At 42.2% G+C, this 17,086-nt stretch overlaps 1 protein-coding gene across 1 annotated transcript in view; it reads left to right on the forward strand.

Moving 5' to 3' along the window:
* CCDC80 (coiled-coil domain containing 80) overlaps positions 1-17,086 on the forward strand; it is a 109,176-nt gene that overhangs the window by 910 nt on the left and 91,180 nt on the right. Inside the window, exon 2 of the mRNA XM_066599993.1 lies at positions 13,000-14,901. Coding sequence (XP_066456090.1) covers positions 13,021-14,901 — 1,881 coding nt within the window. The 5' untranslated portion in view covers positions 13,000-13,020. The remainder of the gene's footprint in view (positions 1-12,999; positions 14,902-17,086) is intronic.

Raw genomic sequence — 17,086 nt, forward strand, 5'->3', positions numbered from 1 at the left:
TGTTGGGGGAGGGTTCAGACATACATGACTCAGAGAGATCTTATATCTAGGGAGATAATACAAATAGGCTCATATGTCGTTAATATGACTACTTCACCCGAAGACAATACTAAAATGTAATCTATCTATCTATCTATCTCATATCTATCAATCTATCTATCTCATATCCATCATCTATCTCATATCTATCTGTCTATCTTATATCTTTCTATCTATTTATCTATCTCATATCTATCTATCAATATATTTCATATCTTTCTTTCTTTTTCTATCATATATCTTTCTATTATATTTCTTTTCTTCTATCTATCTATCTTTCTCATAGCTTTCCTTCTATTTACCTCATATCTATCTATCTATCTATCTATCTATCTATCTATCTATCTATCTATCTATCTATCTATTTCATATCTATCTATCTAACTATCTATCTATCTCATATCTATCAATCTCATATCTTTCTTTTTCTATCTTATATATTTCTTTCTATCTATTATATTTCTATGTATCTCATATCTATCTATCTCTCCTATCTATCTATCTATCTATCTATCTATCTATCTATCTCATTATCTATCTCACATCTATCTATCTATCTATCTATCTATCTATCTATCTCATATCTATTAATCACATATCTTTCTTTTTCTATCTTATATCTTTCTTTCTATCTATTATATTTTTTATCTATCTCATATCTATCTATCTATCTATCTATCTATCTATCTATCTATCTATCTATCTATCTATCTATCTATCTATCTATCTATCCAGAGGCGTAACTTGAAGCTTCTGGGCCCTGATGCAACATCTGTAATGCTGTAATGGGGCCCCAACTGTAATGCTTAAATCATTATACTGGGCTCCCTGTATGGAAAAGAGAAGCCTTATGGCCCGCCTAAGGCTCCTGGGCCCGGGTACAACCGCATCCCCTGCATCCCCTATAGTTACGCCTCTGTATCTATCTATCACTATAAAGGCTTCATAATGTAGTGAAACAGAGATGCACAAACTTTTTTGGCAGATTGTACTACTAGGAGGGGCAGTTACGATCATATCCCAATGTTCACCACCTAGTATTCTGTTGAATGAGTTTTGTTTCTATAAAACTCTATATCTGCTTTTAGCCTATATATGAGGTGTGAGCTAGGCTGGAGATACAGTAGTTAGTATACAGTAAGCAACATCACATATTGGCATAGCTAAATCATTGTCTTATCCTTCTGCCTACACAGCAAGGTGTGACTGTGTGATTATAGCATGATAGTGTAGCGGTGCTTCAGTGTCCCACAGTATTATTAGTAGGACAAGTTTAAAGGGATTTTCTGGAACTCGGAGATTGCTGATCATTCCTTAGCATAGTTCATAAATATTAGATCAGTGGGGGGGCTGACTCCCGGCACCCCTGCTGTTCGGCTATTTGATGGGGATGTGGTACTTGGGGCGAGTGCTGCAGTCTTGTAATTGTATACCTGAAATAGTGCTGTACATTGTACAGTGGCTGTATCTGGTACTGCAGCTGCAGAAAGACCGTGTGATGAATGGACATGACATCAAAGGCCAATAAAGTGTCCACAGTGCTCATTTTAGCATGGCAGCTTTCTCAAACAGGGGGGCAAGAGTTGGACCTCCACCATTGAAATATTGATGACCTAATATAGGCCTTGGTCAGATGAGTATGCAGTATGGGACTCCCCCTACCTCTCTCCGCAAGGGATTTCCCTATTGCAGGGAGAGAGAGGGGGCGTGGTTACAGGGCTTTCCCCAAGAGAGTGGGAGAAGGGTGCGGGGCTTGACGGATTATCCTCTAGCCCCACCCATATAGCCCCGCCCCCTATGGTTTGCTATAGGGATTCTCTGAGAATCCCTATAGTTCCACCCACTCTTTCAAGCCCCGCCCACCCACTCTCCGCTATGGGGATATCCCTTGGGATTTCACCATAGCAGGGAGATTCAGCTGAGCTATGGGGAATCTTCTCTGTGCAGGGAGAGTGAGCGTACCTATGGGGTATTTCCCCATAGCAAGGGACAGAGAGTGGAGCAAAGGGGGATTAGCCCTTCGCCCCACTCTGTCTCTCCGTGCTATGGGGAATCCACCCATAGCTCCACTCACTCTGTCTGCTTTGGGGAAATCCTAAAGCCCTGCGCAGCTTCTTCTCTCTCCTGCTGGAGCAGCTCCAGTGAAGGGCAATGTTTCATGCCATGCGCATATGAAACATTGCCCGTTCACGCGTTTTCAGCACATACGAGCAGTGCATGTTTTTGCACGCACAAAACACGCTCATCTGACTACGGCCTTAGGGTGTGTTCACATGTCGCTGTCTTGATGCAGATTTTTGTGCAGAATTAGGGCTAATTTCACTCTTTCAATTGATTTCAAATTGAACAGGTGAGACCTGCTGTAGAAGATCTGTGACAAAATCTGCAACAAATCAATATCGTGTGAACAGGTGTATGCAATTTTGATCCATGAAATACACAGCATTTTTAATGCATATACATATATGCGTTTGGTGCGTATGTCTTTTTTTGCATGCATATTCACTGCATTTTTTTCATGCACGAAAAAAAAACGTCAGAAGGCCCAGTTCATGTCATTATTTTTTTATCCACTGTCTCCTAACAACATGCCTAAAATGCAGTGAATACACATGGAGCTGCGTATTTGTTGCACTTTTACAAAATCCCATAAAATTGAATAGATGATTTCAATATATGATCTAGATCATAGTAGGTCATACTGCGCTTTTTTTTTTTATGCATAAAATACTTGAATAAGCCAGTGCAAATCAATGAGGTTCATGATGTTTGTATTACACACATAAAATATACGTGCGTAAAATACGCCTGTGAATGAGCCCTAAGAATAGGTCATCTGAATCCCAGATAATCCCTTTAAATAATAGGCCAGCTGTCCCACCTCTACGCTGTCCCACCTTGCAAGCTGCATCCTTGATACTGCAACAAAGGCAACAGTCATGCAGCTGCTAAGGTGTCCTCGGGGAGAGGTGGCCCAGTCCTGGTTGATGCCTGTAGTTACAGAATACTCACCTCTCCAAAGGAACTGCATGTTAATAAATAAGGGCTAAGAAATAGGACAATCAGTCATAGAAAAGGTGCAAGGAGGAAAGCAAAAGCCTTTCTGTTCTGGATGTCAGAACCCAGCACTATAATGAGGGGCCCAATTTGATCCTGGCTATGAGGGCCCTCTCTCTTCTGTATATGCCACTGCATGTAGCGCTAAACTAAATGTTATTTGGCGCTCCTACAGCAAGCTGTTCTCTCTGTAGGGACTTGCCCTTCGTTACTCAATGTAGAGTTTCCATGATTTAATATTATTGGCCTATTCTTAAAATAGGTTATCAATGTTTAATTATGGGGGTTACTGCAGTACCTGACACAGCATTGTTCTTGTCCATGAGGCTGTCTCTATTAGTGCAACTTAGTACTATGATCTTGGGAGTTCTGGGATCTGATTCCCACCAATCATAAATTGGTGAACTATTCTAAGGCAGTCTCAGATATGTATCAAAGACATCAACCAGGCCTATTTTATTGTATCCAAAAAAGAGAAGAAAAGTCCAAGGCACTCGCTTATTACGATCAGCAGCTAATCTTTATGTTCTCTTTTTCGCACAGGTATAGGATGGGGAGACAAACGCCAAGTAGTCGGACTATAGTTCAAGAAAGCACCTGGGTGGTCTGATACGTCGATAGGTGACTGCTATGTGTTTGTCTTCTGTTCTTATACCTACACGAAGATGAGAAAACCTACTTTGCACTGAGCACCACCTGTATGTACAGCTGCATAGTACTGATGCCAGCAGTGACAATACAGTGTCCAGATTCGCTAGGGATGCTGTGCTTCACTAAGGATTTTGAGTAGTGCTGACTGCAGTTCTTCTATGTTGGACTATTTTATTGTTTGCCTCACAAAATAAGCCTGGGCTCAAAATTACTGATCCAGTAAGCCAGTACTTAACTAAGGATCAGCAACTCCAGGTTTGGGAAATACTTGACCATTGGCCAAGGTTGGCATGGCACTGTAGTGAGGACTACAGCTCCCAGGTCATTAAAAGGTTATTTTTGACATGACTATTAAGGAACATTAGAGTTCTTTCATTAGGAATTACATAGGGGGTTATTAAATTACCACCAGGTTATCTGTTGCATTGTAGAAAATATGTGCAAGTTAACCTATGAACATTGTTGCATATACATTCCATTCACTGAGCCATGAGTTTAGTTTGCCAAGAATCATTTGAAATTAACACTCATGTGTAAGAGAAGTGAAGTAGAATGGTCATAGGGTGAAGATGTTCTGGTAAGTCATCCCTTTTTCTCTGGAGGCATAGAACTGTTCTATGACTCCACAGTATAATGGATACACACCAGAACATCTTCACCCTATGACCATTGGCTGGTTGCACATCTGCGTCGGAACCTCGGAGGCCCCGGAGGTTCCATCACAGATCTGTCTCAAAATGCCAGAAGAAAAAGCATACAGCACTTTTTCTTTTGTCCAAAAGCCAGGCAGCTGGGCGGAAAGCGGACTGCCCCATTATAGTTACTGGGGTCCGTCCAATGCTGTTTGTTCCGTCAAAGACAGAGCCATTTGGCCATGGGGATTCCCATTCCCTGCTTCCCGAACGAAGCAGGAAAATGTAACCATGGGCGCAGGTGTGAGATCACCCATACTTCCTTTAAAAAGTTCAGTACTAACTAATATGTATTTGATAGCTTATACTAGTAGCTACAGAGGATGTAGAGGTAGCATTTCTAACTGGGATCCTATTTGTTCTGCCCTGCTACAGTAATGGATGGCAGTGATGGTAGTAGATGTGGGAGGTATGGAGGCACAATCCCTCACTATGTTGTTTGTGCAGTAATGTGATCATGAAATACAGAGCTATTCTCCCATACTAATGAATACCTATCTTTAGGCTAGGTGCACACTACCTTATTTGGGACACTGTGCTGTCCGTGTTAATGCACAGCCCTATTATAGGCCTACAAGTCTATGCACATTGACGTTTTTCATATGGACTGATTGTCAATGTGAAAAAACTAATGGCATGTCCTATTCCCATCTGTCTCACAGACAAGAAATAGGATATTTCAATGCGCATAATCCTTGTAAATTGAACAGCACACAGACTGGTGTCAATGTGCTGCCTGATCTGAGTTTTGCTCGAGCCTAACGGCTAGTGTGCCAAAAGCCTTATATTGTACATAGATCCTAAATAGCATGATGTATGGGGGGAATATGAAATTGTCTTGTAAGTAGTGGGCCCAAGTATAACCTTAGTATTGGAACTCAAGAACTGAATTGTCTTGTTAATCTAAGGAAAAGGAGAAGCAAAAGAAAGTAAAGTGATACTCTAAATCAGTGATTCCCACAGTAACATTTTTTTCCCAGGAGTCCCCCAAGCCTGGAAAGGTTGGGAAACACTACTGTACATTAAAGTCATTTTAAAGAGAACCAGTCATGTCAAAGATACTGCCCCACCTATACGTTCTGCTCACACTTGCATTGAATTCCATTACATTGAGGATTCAGTGTATTTGGGGACACAAATAGTCTAGTCTTCGGCATTATTCTTGCCATCAAAAACACTGGAAATATGTTGGGCACCAGAGATGAGTGAGCGTACTCGTTAAGGACAGATACTCGAGCGAGTATCGTCCTCTTTGAGTACCTGCCTGCTTGTCCGCAAAGATTTAGGTGCTGGCGTGGGGCGGAGGGAGATCTCTCTCTCTCCCTCCCCCCCCCCCCCCCCGCTCCCTCTGCTTACTGCCGCAACCCACTGCTCACCCCCACCGGCACTCGAATCTTTGCGGACGAGCAGGCAGGTACTCAAAAAGGAGTACCCCTTAATGAGTATGCTCGCTCATCTCTATTGGGCACCAGATGGATCCTAATATAAGCAAACAGGATCTGTCAGCATTGGGATCCACTGGATAACAGTTTCCAGCATTCTAGCCCTGGCCTCGTTAGGAACGGAAGTGTGAATCTAGCCTTACAGCAACAAGGATCTGCCTGTGGATGTGTTTGCATGTAATAAAAAATGAACAAATATAAGTTTCTTTAGAGCATTTTGTATTCTGGCATACGTATGTATTTTTATCAAGAAATTATACAAAATATTGTCTTTTTGCCATGTAGCTCCAGAATGAAGTAATCAAAATAGTTGTTACTAGTGAACTGTGAAGAAAGAATTCCTTATCATTACCGATAAGCCAAAATGTTAAGCAAACTGTTTGTACTATCCATTTGGCATTTGAGTTGTCTCACATGGTGACTTACTGTGGATTTTTCAGTATTTTTATTGGCATTTTAGGGACGTTTTTGGTAAAAAAAAAAAAAAAAAGGCTGCCAGATATTACTTTAAAGGCTATTGCAAATTATGAAAAATTTTATATACACAGTATTTTTGTTTTTGGCATTTTTGGAACTTTTTGGGTTTGTGGCATTTTCTTCAGAACGCAGAATGCTCTGGGTATGGTGTGAGTTTGGGGGTTTTCCCATATCTCTATAGGATTTCAAAAACACCCGAAAAAATGCGCATTGTTAATGTTACAACATAAAGAAAAAAAAAATATGTGTTTGTAAAAAATGCTATGAAAATACTTCAAACTCATATTATTGTTCTCAAACATGTAAAAACGCAGGGAAAATAGTGCGTGTGAAGAAGCGCTTAATGAAGCAAATGATAATTACATGGCACAGCCTATGCATTTTTTTATGCTACATTCAAAGCCGGTGACACACTGCCGTATTTTGGTCGCCATTGGGCGTCTGTAATATGGAAGTGTGTCCAGGCCAGGTGACCACAGGGTTTCTGACCTGAATTCCAAGCATCCTATAATCCTATGATGCTCAGAGCATGGATCATAGGACCTGCGATCAGGCCAGGATGCACTTTCATATTACAGACTCACAATGGCGGCCAGAATACAGCATGTCACCGGCCTAAATCTTCTCAAAGAATTTAAAAAATCAAGTTTAAGTACAGTTGGACACAAGTTCCGACTTTTCTCATAAGTCATGCTAAGGGGTCCTGCAGCCTGAGTTCCGGAAGCTATATGCAGGATACCAGTTGGTTTTATAGAAAGGAACCTCAGCATTAACCCCTTAGTGACCAAGCCTGTTTACGCCTTAATGACCAGGCCAAATTTTGCAAATCTGACACGTGTCACTTTAGCATGGAAAAAGACCAGAAAGGTTTTGCATATCCAAGCGATTCTGACATTGTTTTATCGCCACATGTTGTACTTCATTTAGGTGGAAAAAAAAGACCGATAGAATTTGTGTTTATTTATTAAAAGCGCCAAAATTGGGAAAATTTTGAAAAAATCGTCATTTTTTCACATTTCCAACTGCAATATCTCAAATATGTGCAAACATAATATAGAAATTTTTGCTAAGATTTATATTTCCATCCGTTTACTTTATTTTGGGCGCACATTGGAAAAACTTTCGTTTTTTTTTAACCATTTAGGAGACGTACAAATGTAACATTACTTTTCAGCATTTTGAGGAACACTTTGTTTTCCTACACCAATCCAAGATTGGAAAGGCTCATAGGAGTCAAAATGATAGATACCCCCACAAGTGACCCCATTTTAAAAACTACACCCTTTAACGTATTCACTGAGGGGTGTCATGAGTATTTTAACCCCACAGTTTTTTTTCAGGAGTCAATGCAATTTAGAAGAGAAAAACTAAAATTTCATATTTTTGCAAATATGTCATTTTAAAGACAGGACTTTTTTCTATAGTACACATGAAAATTAGGATTTGCACCCCAGAATGGATACCCCTGTTTGTCCCGTGCTCAGAAACATACCCATTGTGGCCCTAATCTTACGTTTGGATGCACAATGGGGCCCAAAATGAAAGGAGCAATCGGTGGCTTTCGGAACAGAAATTTTGCTTGAAGGAGATTTAGGCCCATTGCCCACTTGTAGAGCCATTGAGTGACCAAAACTATGGAGAACCCCCACAAGTGACCCCATTTTGAAAAGTAGACCCCTTAACGAATTTATCTAGGGGTATAATGACTTTTTTGACTTCACAGTTTTTGAATGAATCTAAGCCAAGCCGAAGGAAAAAAATTACAATTTTCATTTTTTTGGTAATTCTGTCATTTTAAAAGCAGTTTTTTTGTACAGCACATATATGAATGAAGACTTGCACCCCAAAATGGATACCCCTGTTTCTCCCGTGCTCAGAAACATACCCATTGTGGCCCTAATCATATGTCTGGATGCACAATGGGGCCCAAAATGAAAGGAGCAACCGGTGGCTTTCGGAACAGAAATTTTGCTTGAAGGAGATTTAGTCCCCATTGCCCACTTGTAGAGCCCTTGAGTGACCAAAACGATGGAGAACGCCCACAAGTGACCCCATTTTGAAAAGTAGACCCCTTAACGAATTTATCTAGGGGTAGGATGACTTTTTTGACTTCACAGTTTTTGAATGAATCTAAGCCAAGCCGAAGGAAAAAAAATACGATTTTCATTTTTTGGTAATTCTGTCATTTCAAAAGCAGTTTTTTTTGTACCACACATATATGAATGAAGACTTGCACCCCAAAATGGATACCCCTGTTTGTCCTGTGCACAGAAACATACCCATTGTGGCCCTAGTATTACGTCTATATGCACAATGGGGCCCAAAATGAAAGGAGCAACCGGTGGCTTTCGGAACAGAAATTTTGCTTGAAGGAGATTTAGGCCCTATTGCCCACTTGTAGAGCCATTGAGTGACCAAAACGATGGAGAACCCCCACAAGTGACCCCATTTTGAAAAGTAGACCCCCTAACGAATTTATCTAGGGGTATAATGACTTTTTTGACTTCACAGTTTTTGAATGAATCTAAGCCAAGCAGAAGGAAAAAATTACGATTTTCATTTTTTTGGCAATTGTGTCAATTTAAAAACTGTTTTTTTTGGAAAGTGTACATAGGAATGAAGACTTTCGCCCCAAAATGGATACCCCCATTTGTCCCATGTTCAGAAACATACCCATTGTGGCCCTAATCTACTTAAAGGAAACATAGCTAGGCCTATAATGGAAGGAGCACCCGTTGGATTTCAGGGTACAACGGAATAAATTCCAGTCCCCATTGCCCACATGTAGAGCCATTGAGCGTCCAAAACGATAGAGAACCCCCACAAATGACCCATTTTAAAAACTAGACCCCTTAACAAATTCATCTAGGGGTGTACTGCATATTTTGACCCCAAAGTATTTGAATGAATCTAAGCAAAGCAAAAGGAAAAAATTACAATTTTCATTTGTTTGGCAATTTTGTCAATTTAAAAACTGTTTTTTTTGTACAGTGTACATAGGAATGAAGACTTTCACCCCAAAATGGATACCCCTGTTTGTCCCCTGTTCAGAAACATACCCATTGTGGCCCTAATCTACTTACAGGACACATGGCTAGGCCCATAATGGAGGGAATGCCCGCTGGATTTCAGGGCAGAACTGAATAAATTCAAGGCCCCATTGCCCACTTATACGGAAAAAAAATTGACTTCCTAAAAATAGTCCCCCCCCCCCCCCCCCCGCCATCCCCATTTTTTGGCATTCCCTAAATATTAGATAAAGGTAATAATATAAATGCGTTTTATGTCCGAAGACAGGGGTAATTACGGAGGCTGGTTGGGCACATGGGGCAAGAAAACCGGGTATCCCCCCCCCCCTCCTCTCATGTATTTTGGGGGGTATTTCGTAACCTCAGCAGCAGGGATGGGGTGTAGAAAGTGGCGCTGTGAGGCTTTGTAATCTTGCTGCGGTGCAGCGGTCTCACAGAGAAGGCGCTCAACAAGCTGCTCCTGGAACTGCAGGAAGGCGAGCGTTCCCGGGGCTTCTTGTAAATTACGGATTACAGGTAGCGGTCTGAATAACGCCGGGCTCACGTAGCCGTAGGCCGAATCTGCTTGCGGAGGCCCGCAGCGGATTCCAGCTGTGAGCCCGGCTTTGACCCTGCGTACGGTTGCGTAATGTACTGCACATAACTGCCTACTCACACAGGCGGTTTTTTGTTTGCATTTCCCGCGCCGTCGCTTAGAGATGACTCGGGTACCCGCAGCCTGTACACAATGTGTTTGCATATGGGGTGCGAGTATATCCGCGGTCATAGAGCACAAAGGGCTCTAGGTCGCAGATATTCGTGGTAAAATATAGCATGCTGTGTTCTGTTTCTGCGAGTGGATTACGTAATTCCGACCCGCTAATTGGGGGGAATTGTGTAATCCAATGCATGCGATTGATCCGTGGATTACCGCTGATCAAGCGCATGCAGAACCTGTAATTCCTCTCCGGTCACGCGTGACCGGCCTAATGTTAGTTCGCTACTTTATCATGTGACCGGGGACCGCTCAGCGAGGCCACCGGTCACTGCTCCAAGCACTCAGCAACCGTTGGTCGCTGGGAGCAAGGAGATTTAACATTTCCTGGGCTTCCCGGCTCCTGCGAATGTGTCCGGCATTTTGCCGGCGGGCGCATGCGCAGCAGCCGGAAGGGTCCATGGAGGATAATCGCATCTGGATTCAAATGCGGAAGCCTCCGAGAAGATGTTTCATCTCCCCCCACCGATCGCATCGGTGAGGGGAAATGAAACTGCCACTTTTTAAAGAACTTTTACGTGATCGCCATTATGCATTGGATAACGGCGATCACGTGACCAGTAACCGCATACCGCGGCTCCCCGTGACATCTCCAGGCTCTTGGCTACCTTTTGTAGCCAGCAGCAGGGAGATTTTATATTTCTTGGGCAATCTTTCACTTTTGCGCATGCGTCCGCCATCATGCTGACGGGCGCATGTGCCGAAGCTGGGGTAACATCCGCGGATCAACATCCCACCAGGGAACAAATCCGGGACCTTGGGTACGTAATTTCATCCCCCCTTACGGATACGATCCATAAGGGGAGATGAAACTTTAACTTTTTAAACTTTTTTTTACTTTTAACTTTTTTTTTTTTTTTTTACTTTTTAACTTTCTATGATCACCGTTATCTGATGGATAACGGTGATCATATGACTGGAAACCGCATACAGCGGTCCCCAGTCATATCTCCCTGCACTCGGCTATCTGTGACAGCCGGGTGAAGGGAGATTTTGAATTTGCCGGGCTCGCCGGCTTCTGCGCATGCGCGCCGCATCGGCACATCGCAGAAGCCAGCGGGGGGTCCAGACACCGGCCGGAGGACATCGGCGGACCTGAGGTGAGTATTTTCACCTCCCCTCATGGATCCGATCCATGAGGGGAGGTGAAACTTTTCTTTTTTTACACTTTTTTTAAACTTTTTTGCGATCGCCGCTATCCATTGGATAACGGCGATCGCGGTACTGGGGACCGCTCACCGCAGTCCCTGCTGACATCTCCTGCCTCCCGGCTACCTACAGGAGCCGGGAGCCAGGAGATTTTAAGTCTCCCGCGCCGCCGGGCCTCCTGCGCATGCGGCTGACGTAATGCCGCCAGGCGCGCATGCGCAGAAGGACGGCTACGGCGCCCGGAGCATCGGGACAGCTGGGAGTCGTGCGACGGACATCGGTGAGTAATTTCAGCTGCTCCGATGGATCCGATCCATCAGAGCAGCTGAATCTTTAACTTTTATTGCACTTTTATTTACTTTTTTGCGATCGGCGCTATCCATTGCATAGCGCCGATCGCAATGCCGGGGGGGGGGCTCCGAACAGCCCGGGATGACAGCTCCATGCTGTCAGCTACCTGCGGACACCAACAGCATGGAGCTGTCACGTCCACAGCCCGAGGGGCATTATTCTCTGCAGGAAGCATGTTTTTACGTCCTCAGAGAATAAGGCCCACTTCGGGAGGACGTAAAAACACTATGGGCTGGTCGTTAAGGGGTTAAGTACTGTAGGACCAGCTTTTCTAGTAATTGGGGGTCTTGGGTGGTAAAGGAGTTAATTAGCAGTTTTGTGGTTTTATAGGCAATGAAGGGTACAATGATAAATTAGAGTTGCTCTTGGAGCTCTCATCCTTGGGGATCCCAGTAGAAAATGGGGGCCTGGACAATTGTTCAATGGTCTACCACCTAAAACTGACCTGTTAAACCTTTTAAGCACATGAAAAGCTTATTAATTTTCAAATATGGAATTCCAGGTTACAATAAGGCCGGTCTTACATGGTCACTTTTTTCGCACATGCAAATAAAATCACAACATGTCCTATCTTGACACGTATTATGCACGCATACACGCCAAGTGTATGGGGATTGGCATCACACAGCAGGTATGCATGTCATTGCATACTTGCCGTGTGCTTGTGCGCAAAAGACATGCGTGCGGGGCAAAGCTACTTCATGGCCTTAAAACAAGCTCATTTAGGGTGGCTGCACATGAACATAAGTGCATACATGCTCACGATACCGAGACATATGTGGACTGCAGGGCACACAGCTACATGCTTTGCGCCCGTAGCGGTGCTTTGTACTGTACTTTTTTTTCACTGCCAGGACCACCCACATCCGTGCAGTCCCGGCAGCGCCATGATTGAGTAGGTGGGCCAGCCGACCTGTTAGGTGTGCCACCCATCTAAATAAGCGGGCCAGGTGTTCTCAATTTTTCGCTCAAAATCGTGCATTACAGTGCGCAATTTCATGTAGACAGGGGCTATTTCACGTTTTTTTTCAGCGCTCTCAAAATGCATGCAGAAAAAAACAGTGTGTGAAGAAATCCATTTAAATCAATGAGTTCTGTTCGCTGCACATTCTGCGTGCAGATTTTGTGACCGCAAATATACACGCAGATACGCTCGTGTTTGCTCTTAAAGTGCAAATTAATTCCGCTGAGAACTGGTATAAGCTTTACAGGACCTGATGCTGCATATAATGCGAGTTCATTGCGCTGAACCGTTTGATTTCCTTGGGTCAGTACAATTTTTTTTACCGATGCCTTAATTATCTTTTGTGTTATTTGCCAGTGATTATTACTCTGTAATAACAGAACTGTTGTTTCAGTCTATTTCAGATAATAGCACGATGAGTAGGACTCTAATATTACGTCTGGCAGTCTTGCTGGCAGTGTCGTTCATATGTGCATCTGACCAATCTCAGAGGACAGCACTGCAGAGGAACAGAGGAGATAGCAGTACCTTGCACAATGGAAGAACTCTACCTTCCCATAGACAGCAAGGCCAATTACTTATAAATCAAAGGAAACCTGTAAATAGGGGTTTAATGAAAAGAAATTTGTCACAAACTATGCAGAGAAATGAAGGCCAAACTCAGGTTAAAAGGACTAATGCACAACAAAGGCCCAGTGTAAGGCAACCACAAGCTAGGATGTTGAAGGATGACAGTGCAACATCTGCACGCTCTAGAGCAACACGTTTTCCATCTGCTGCAAGTTCACCTAATATTCTTGCTAGCTTTGCTGGGAAAAACAGAGTATGGATTATCTCCGCACCTCATGCATCTGATGGCTATTACCGACTCATGATGAGCCTTCTAAAAAATGATGTGTATTGTGAACTTGCTGAAAGACATATTCAACAGATTGTCATATTCCACGAGGAAGGAGAAGAAGGAGGTAAAATAAGACGAATTACAAACGAAGGAAAGATCTTGGAGCAGCCTCTTGATCCAGCGATAGTACCAAAAATGATGGCTTCGTTAAAACTAGAAAAGGGAAAGTTTGGTATGGTTCTTCTTAAAAAGACTTTGCAAGTAGAGGAAAGGTATCCTTATCCTGTTCGTCTAGAAGCAATGTATGAAATTGTTGATCAAAGTCCAATTCGTAAAATAGAAAAGCTCAGGCAAAAAGGTTTTGTACAAAAATGTAAAGCAGCTGGAGTTGAAGGCCAGGTATCTGAAGAAGGAGAAAGCGGTTCTAGCACTAGTCGGACTAGTAGTACAAGAGGGACAAAGCCTACACCTGGTGGTGAAACTGTTCAAGTCACAGTTAAAAAAGAGGATCCAAAAAGAAATTTAGTCCCTACAAGGTCAACTAGGGTTAAAAGTACACGAAGGCCTTTCATTGCACCACCAACACCTTCAACCACAATTAAAACAACTATTGTTCCTTCTTCGAAAGCCACAACACGCATATTAACTACAGCTTCAAGGCCACCAACAACCGTGCCAACAACAGTTCTTCCCACAACTCAAAAACCATGGACCACTAAGTCCGTTACCACTTCAGAGTCTCATAGATTGCATGTACAAGCTGAAGTAACAACGCGAGATCCAGAAACAGCAGGGCACTATTTTCCTGTGAGAACCGATAAACACAGAGATAGACATCATGTGCAGACAGGAAAGCATTTTGCTACTACAAGCAAAACAAACAAACCAATGGTCCATGAGTCCCACACAGATACTCCCGTTGTTTCAACAACCACTACAGAGCATTATACGAAAGAAAACACTGGGAGGTTCAGGGATAACCGCACAGATAGAAAAGACCACAGTTCTCATGATGTCACACCAAGTCAGAAGAAACCTCCAAAGACTAAATCATCTAAAAAGAAAGGAGTTGAGAAAATATTTACTAATGAATATGATGATAAATTTGACCCTGGCAAACCTACAACATCACAAGTTGAAGAGACCATTGAGGAGGCGCACACTCCACCAAAAAAGGGAAAAGAACAGAAAAAGGAAGAAAAAGCTGAAAAGATTGATAAGAAGAAAAATAAAGCTGAAAAGTCAGAGAAAGCTCCAAAGAAAGAAAAAACAGCTAAAAAGGACAAGTCTGATAAAAAAGTTAAGCCAGAAAAGGATCGTAGCAAAAAGAATAAAAAGGCAGGGAAAGGTAATGAAGAGACTTATATAAAGCCAGTGAAAAAGACTTTTACAGAGGCTCCGAGGAGATCACTGTCAACGTTCTTGGACAACGTTGATGGCAAACGAAGACTATTGGTAAGTTTTTGCATTACTTGTCTGAGATATACCATCTAGTAATAGTCTTGCTTTAGAGGTTGTTGAGTTCTTAAGAACAGGCCTTGGGTGTTTTGGAAGTAGTATATTTAGTGAAAATAAAGGTAACAAAGTTAAAAGTGTTTTCCAGCTCCAGGATAGGTCATCAATAGCTGATCGACAGTGATCTGCTGTCCAGGACCATGGCCAATCAGGTGCTTGCTAAGCCAACTATCACCCTGTATAGAGCAGGAAGAAGATAGCTCAGTACATTTTGTAGTGGCAGAACGTGATATTGCAGGCACAGCTCCCACTGGAGTGAATGGGAGCTGTGCCTGCAATACCACGTCAGGCCATTGCACAATGTAAAGAGCTAGCTGCATCCTTTTCTATACAGAGTGACAGCTGACCCAACGTACAGCTGATTGGCAAAGGTCCCAGATGGCAGACTCCCACCAATCAGTTATTGATGACCTATCCTATGGATAGAGCATCAATTTTTAAAAGCTGAAAAAACCCTTTAAAGGGGCTTCAAGTAGATAATATTTAAAATTTGTCCGACTTTTTGGAGATAGCTACAGTGACTGCCATGTCTGCGACTATCTACAGATAAACAACACACATGCGGTACATATTAATGTAATTTTTCTTCATCTAGGAATAGATTGCATGTAATCAAACACAAAGCTAATGGCAGCCATATGGAGGTCAGCAGATATATCAGTTTCCAAATACACTAGAACCAAAAACATAATGTCGAATGGATTTGATTAATAAATGTGCATTACAAAACTGTTTTTGATAATGTTTTCTCATACTCAGTGCATATGTTGCAGAGAAAGCCTCGTTCACATAATTGAATCCATAATGGATTTTTCCAACTCAAAATCTACTACAGATTTACCCTTAAGTTTACCAGAGATACGCATGTGGATTTTAGCCCTTTTTAATGGCGTGAGTCCGCATGCAGATTTCTCAATTCAGATTCCAAGTGGAATCCACATCAAAAAGTAACATTGTAGGGTATGTTTACACGGCGGAATTCACCATGGAACTTTCCATGAGAATTCCGCTTTTAAAAACCACGTCAAAATCCACGGCTTGTTTCCACTTTAGAATTCTGCATTTGGATTTTGCCCATTAACAGGGCAAAAGCTGTGTGCAGATCCATGCCAAAAATCAGAAAAATGATTTTTAAAGGCGGAATTCACACAGAAAATCCAGTGGTGAATTCTCCCGTGTGAACATACCCTTACTACTTTTATTCCACATGTGGATATTAAATTTACAATACAGTCAACAGAAGATTTTTAGGACATGGGTTTGCTGTGGAATGGATGCAGATCTGCAGATTCCTTTTTAGATCCATGGCACAAAGCCAGATGACAAGGCCAAAGGAGTTTTGAAATGCACTAATAGCACATCAATAAGCTATCAATGGCACAACGGTCTGAGCTATTAAGGCCTAATCAGTGGGACCTTAAGTGATAACTGGAACAAAGGGGCGACACCACTCTAGTAAGTAGTGTGTCTCCTCAAGATTGGTAAGCCTTACTCAGAAGACACATTAATTGTAATGTACTGAACCCCGTGCTTCCAAACTAAGGCAGAATGTGGCCAACTCTGAAGAGTGCTATATTTTGGGGATGGTGTGGGTTCCACCAGTCAGCTGTGAATGAATCTATCAGACATTTTAGTCATATTGTTTTGTCGTGTCACAAATATAAGGAATACCTCTTTAAGGCAAAAAAAAATGTCAAATGTTTGAAATATTTTATACCGTCTTCCAATAGTACTTCAGTATGGTTTACTACTTTGAAAATAAAACATTATGGAACAAAATAGACCAAATGTTATATTAATGAATATTCCCAACATCAAACTACCATCCGGTACATAGTGGATGCTCGCATATATATATAATCAAACCAAAAAAAGACCAAACTCACTAAATTAAGTAAAAATACAATAATTTAATCATCCATAAAAATTCAACAAGAAAAAACTCCAAAGAAAGAGCACAAGTGGGGTACAGAATACTAGCTGCTATAGTAATATACATGTGATAAAACTCCCCGCCTCTATATGGTTTACCTGCCTGAAGTGTCTGGTGTGGCATCGGTCCGCTGCATCTAAGTGCCAGTGATGTTACTTTTACTATGGGGTTTATTCACCCTTGCCTAGCACT

Source organism: Eleutherodactylus coqui, chromosome 4 (assembly GCF_035609145.1).
Source record: "Eleutherodactylus coqui strain aEleCoq1 chromosome 4, aEleCoq1.hap1, whole genome shotgun sequence".
In the NCBI taxonomy this organism is placed as follows: Eukaryota; Metazoa; Chordata; class Amphibia; order Anura; family Eleutherodactylidae; genus Eleutherodactylus; species Eleutherodactylus coqui.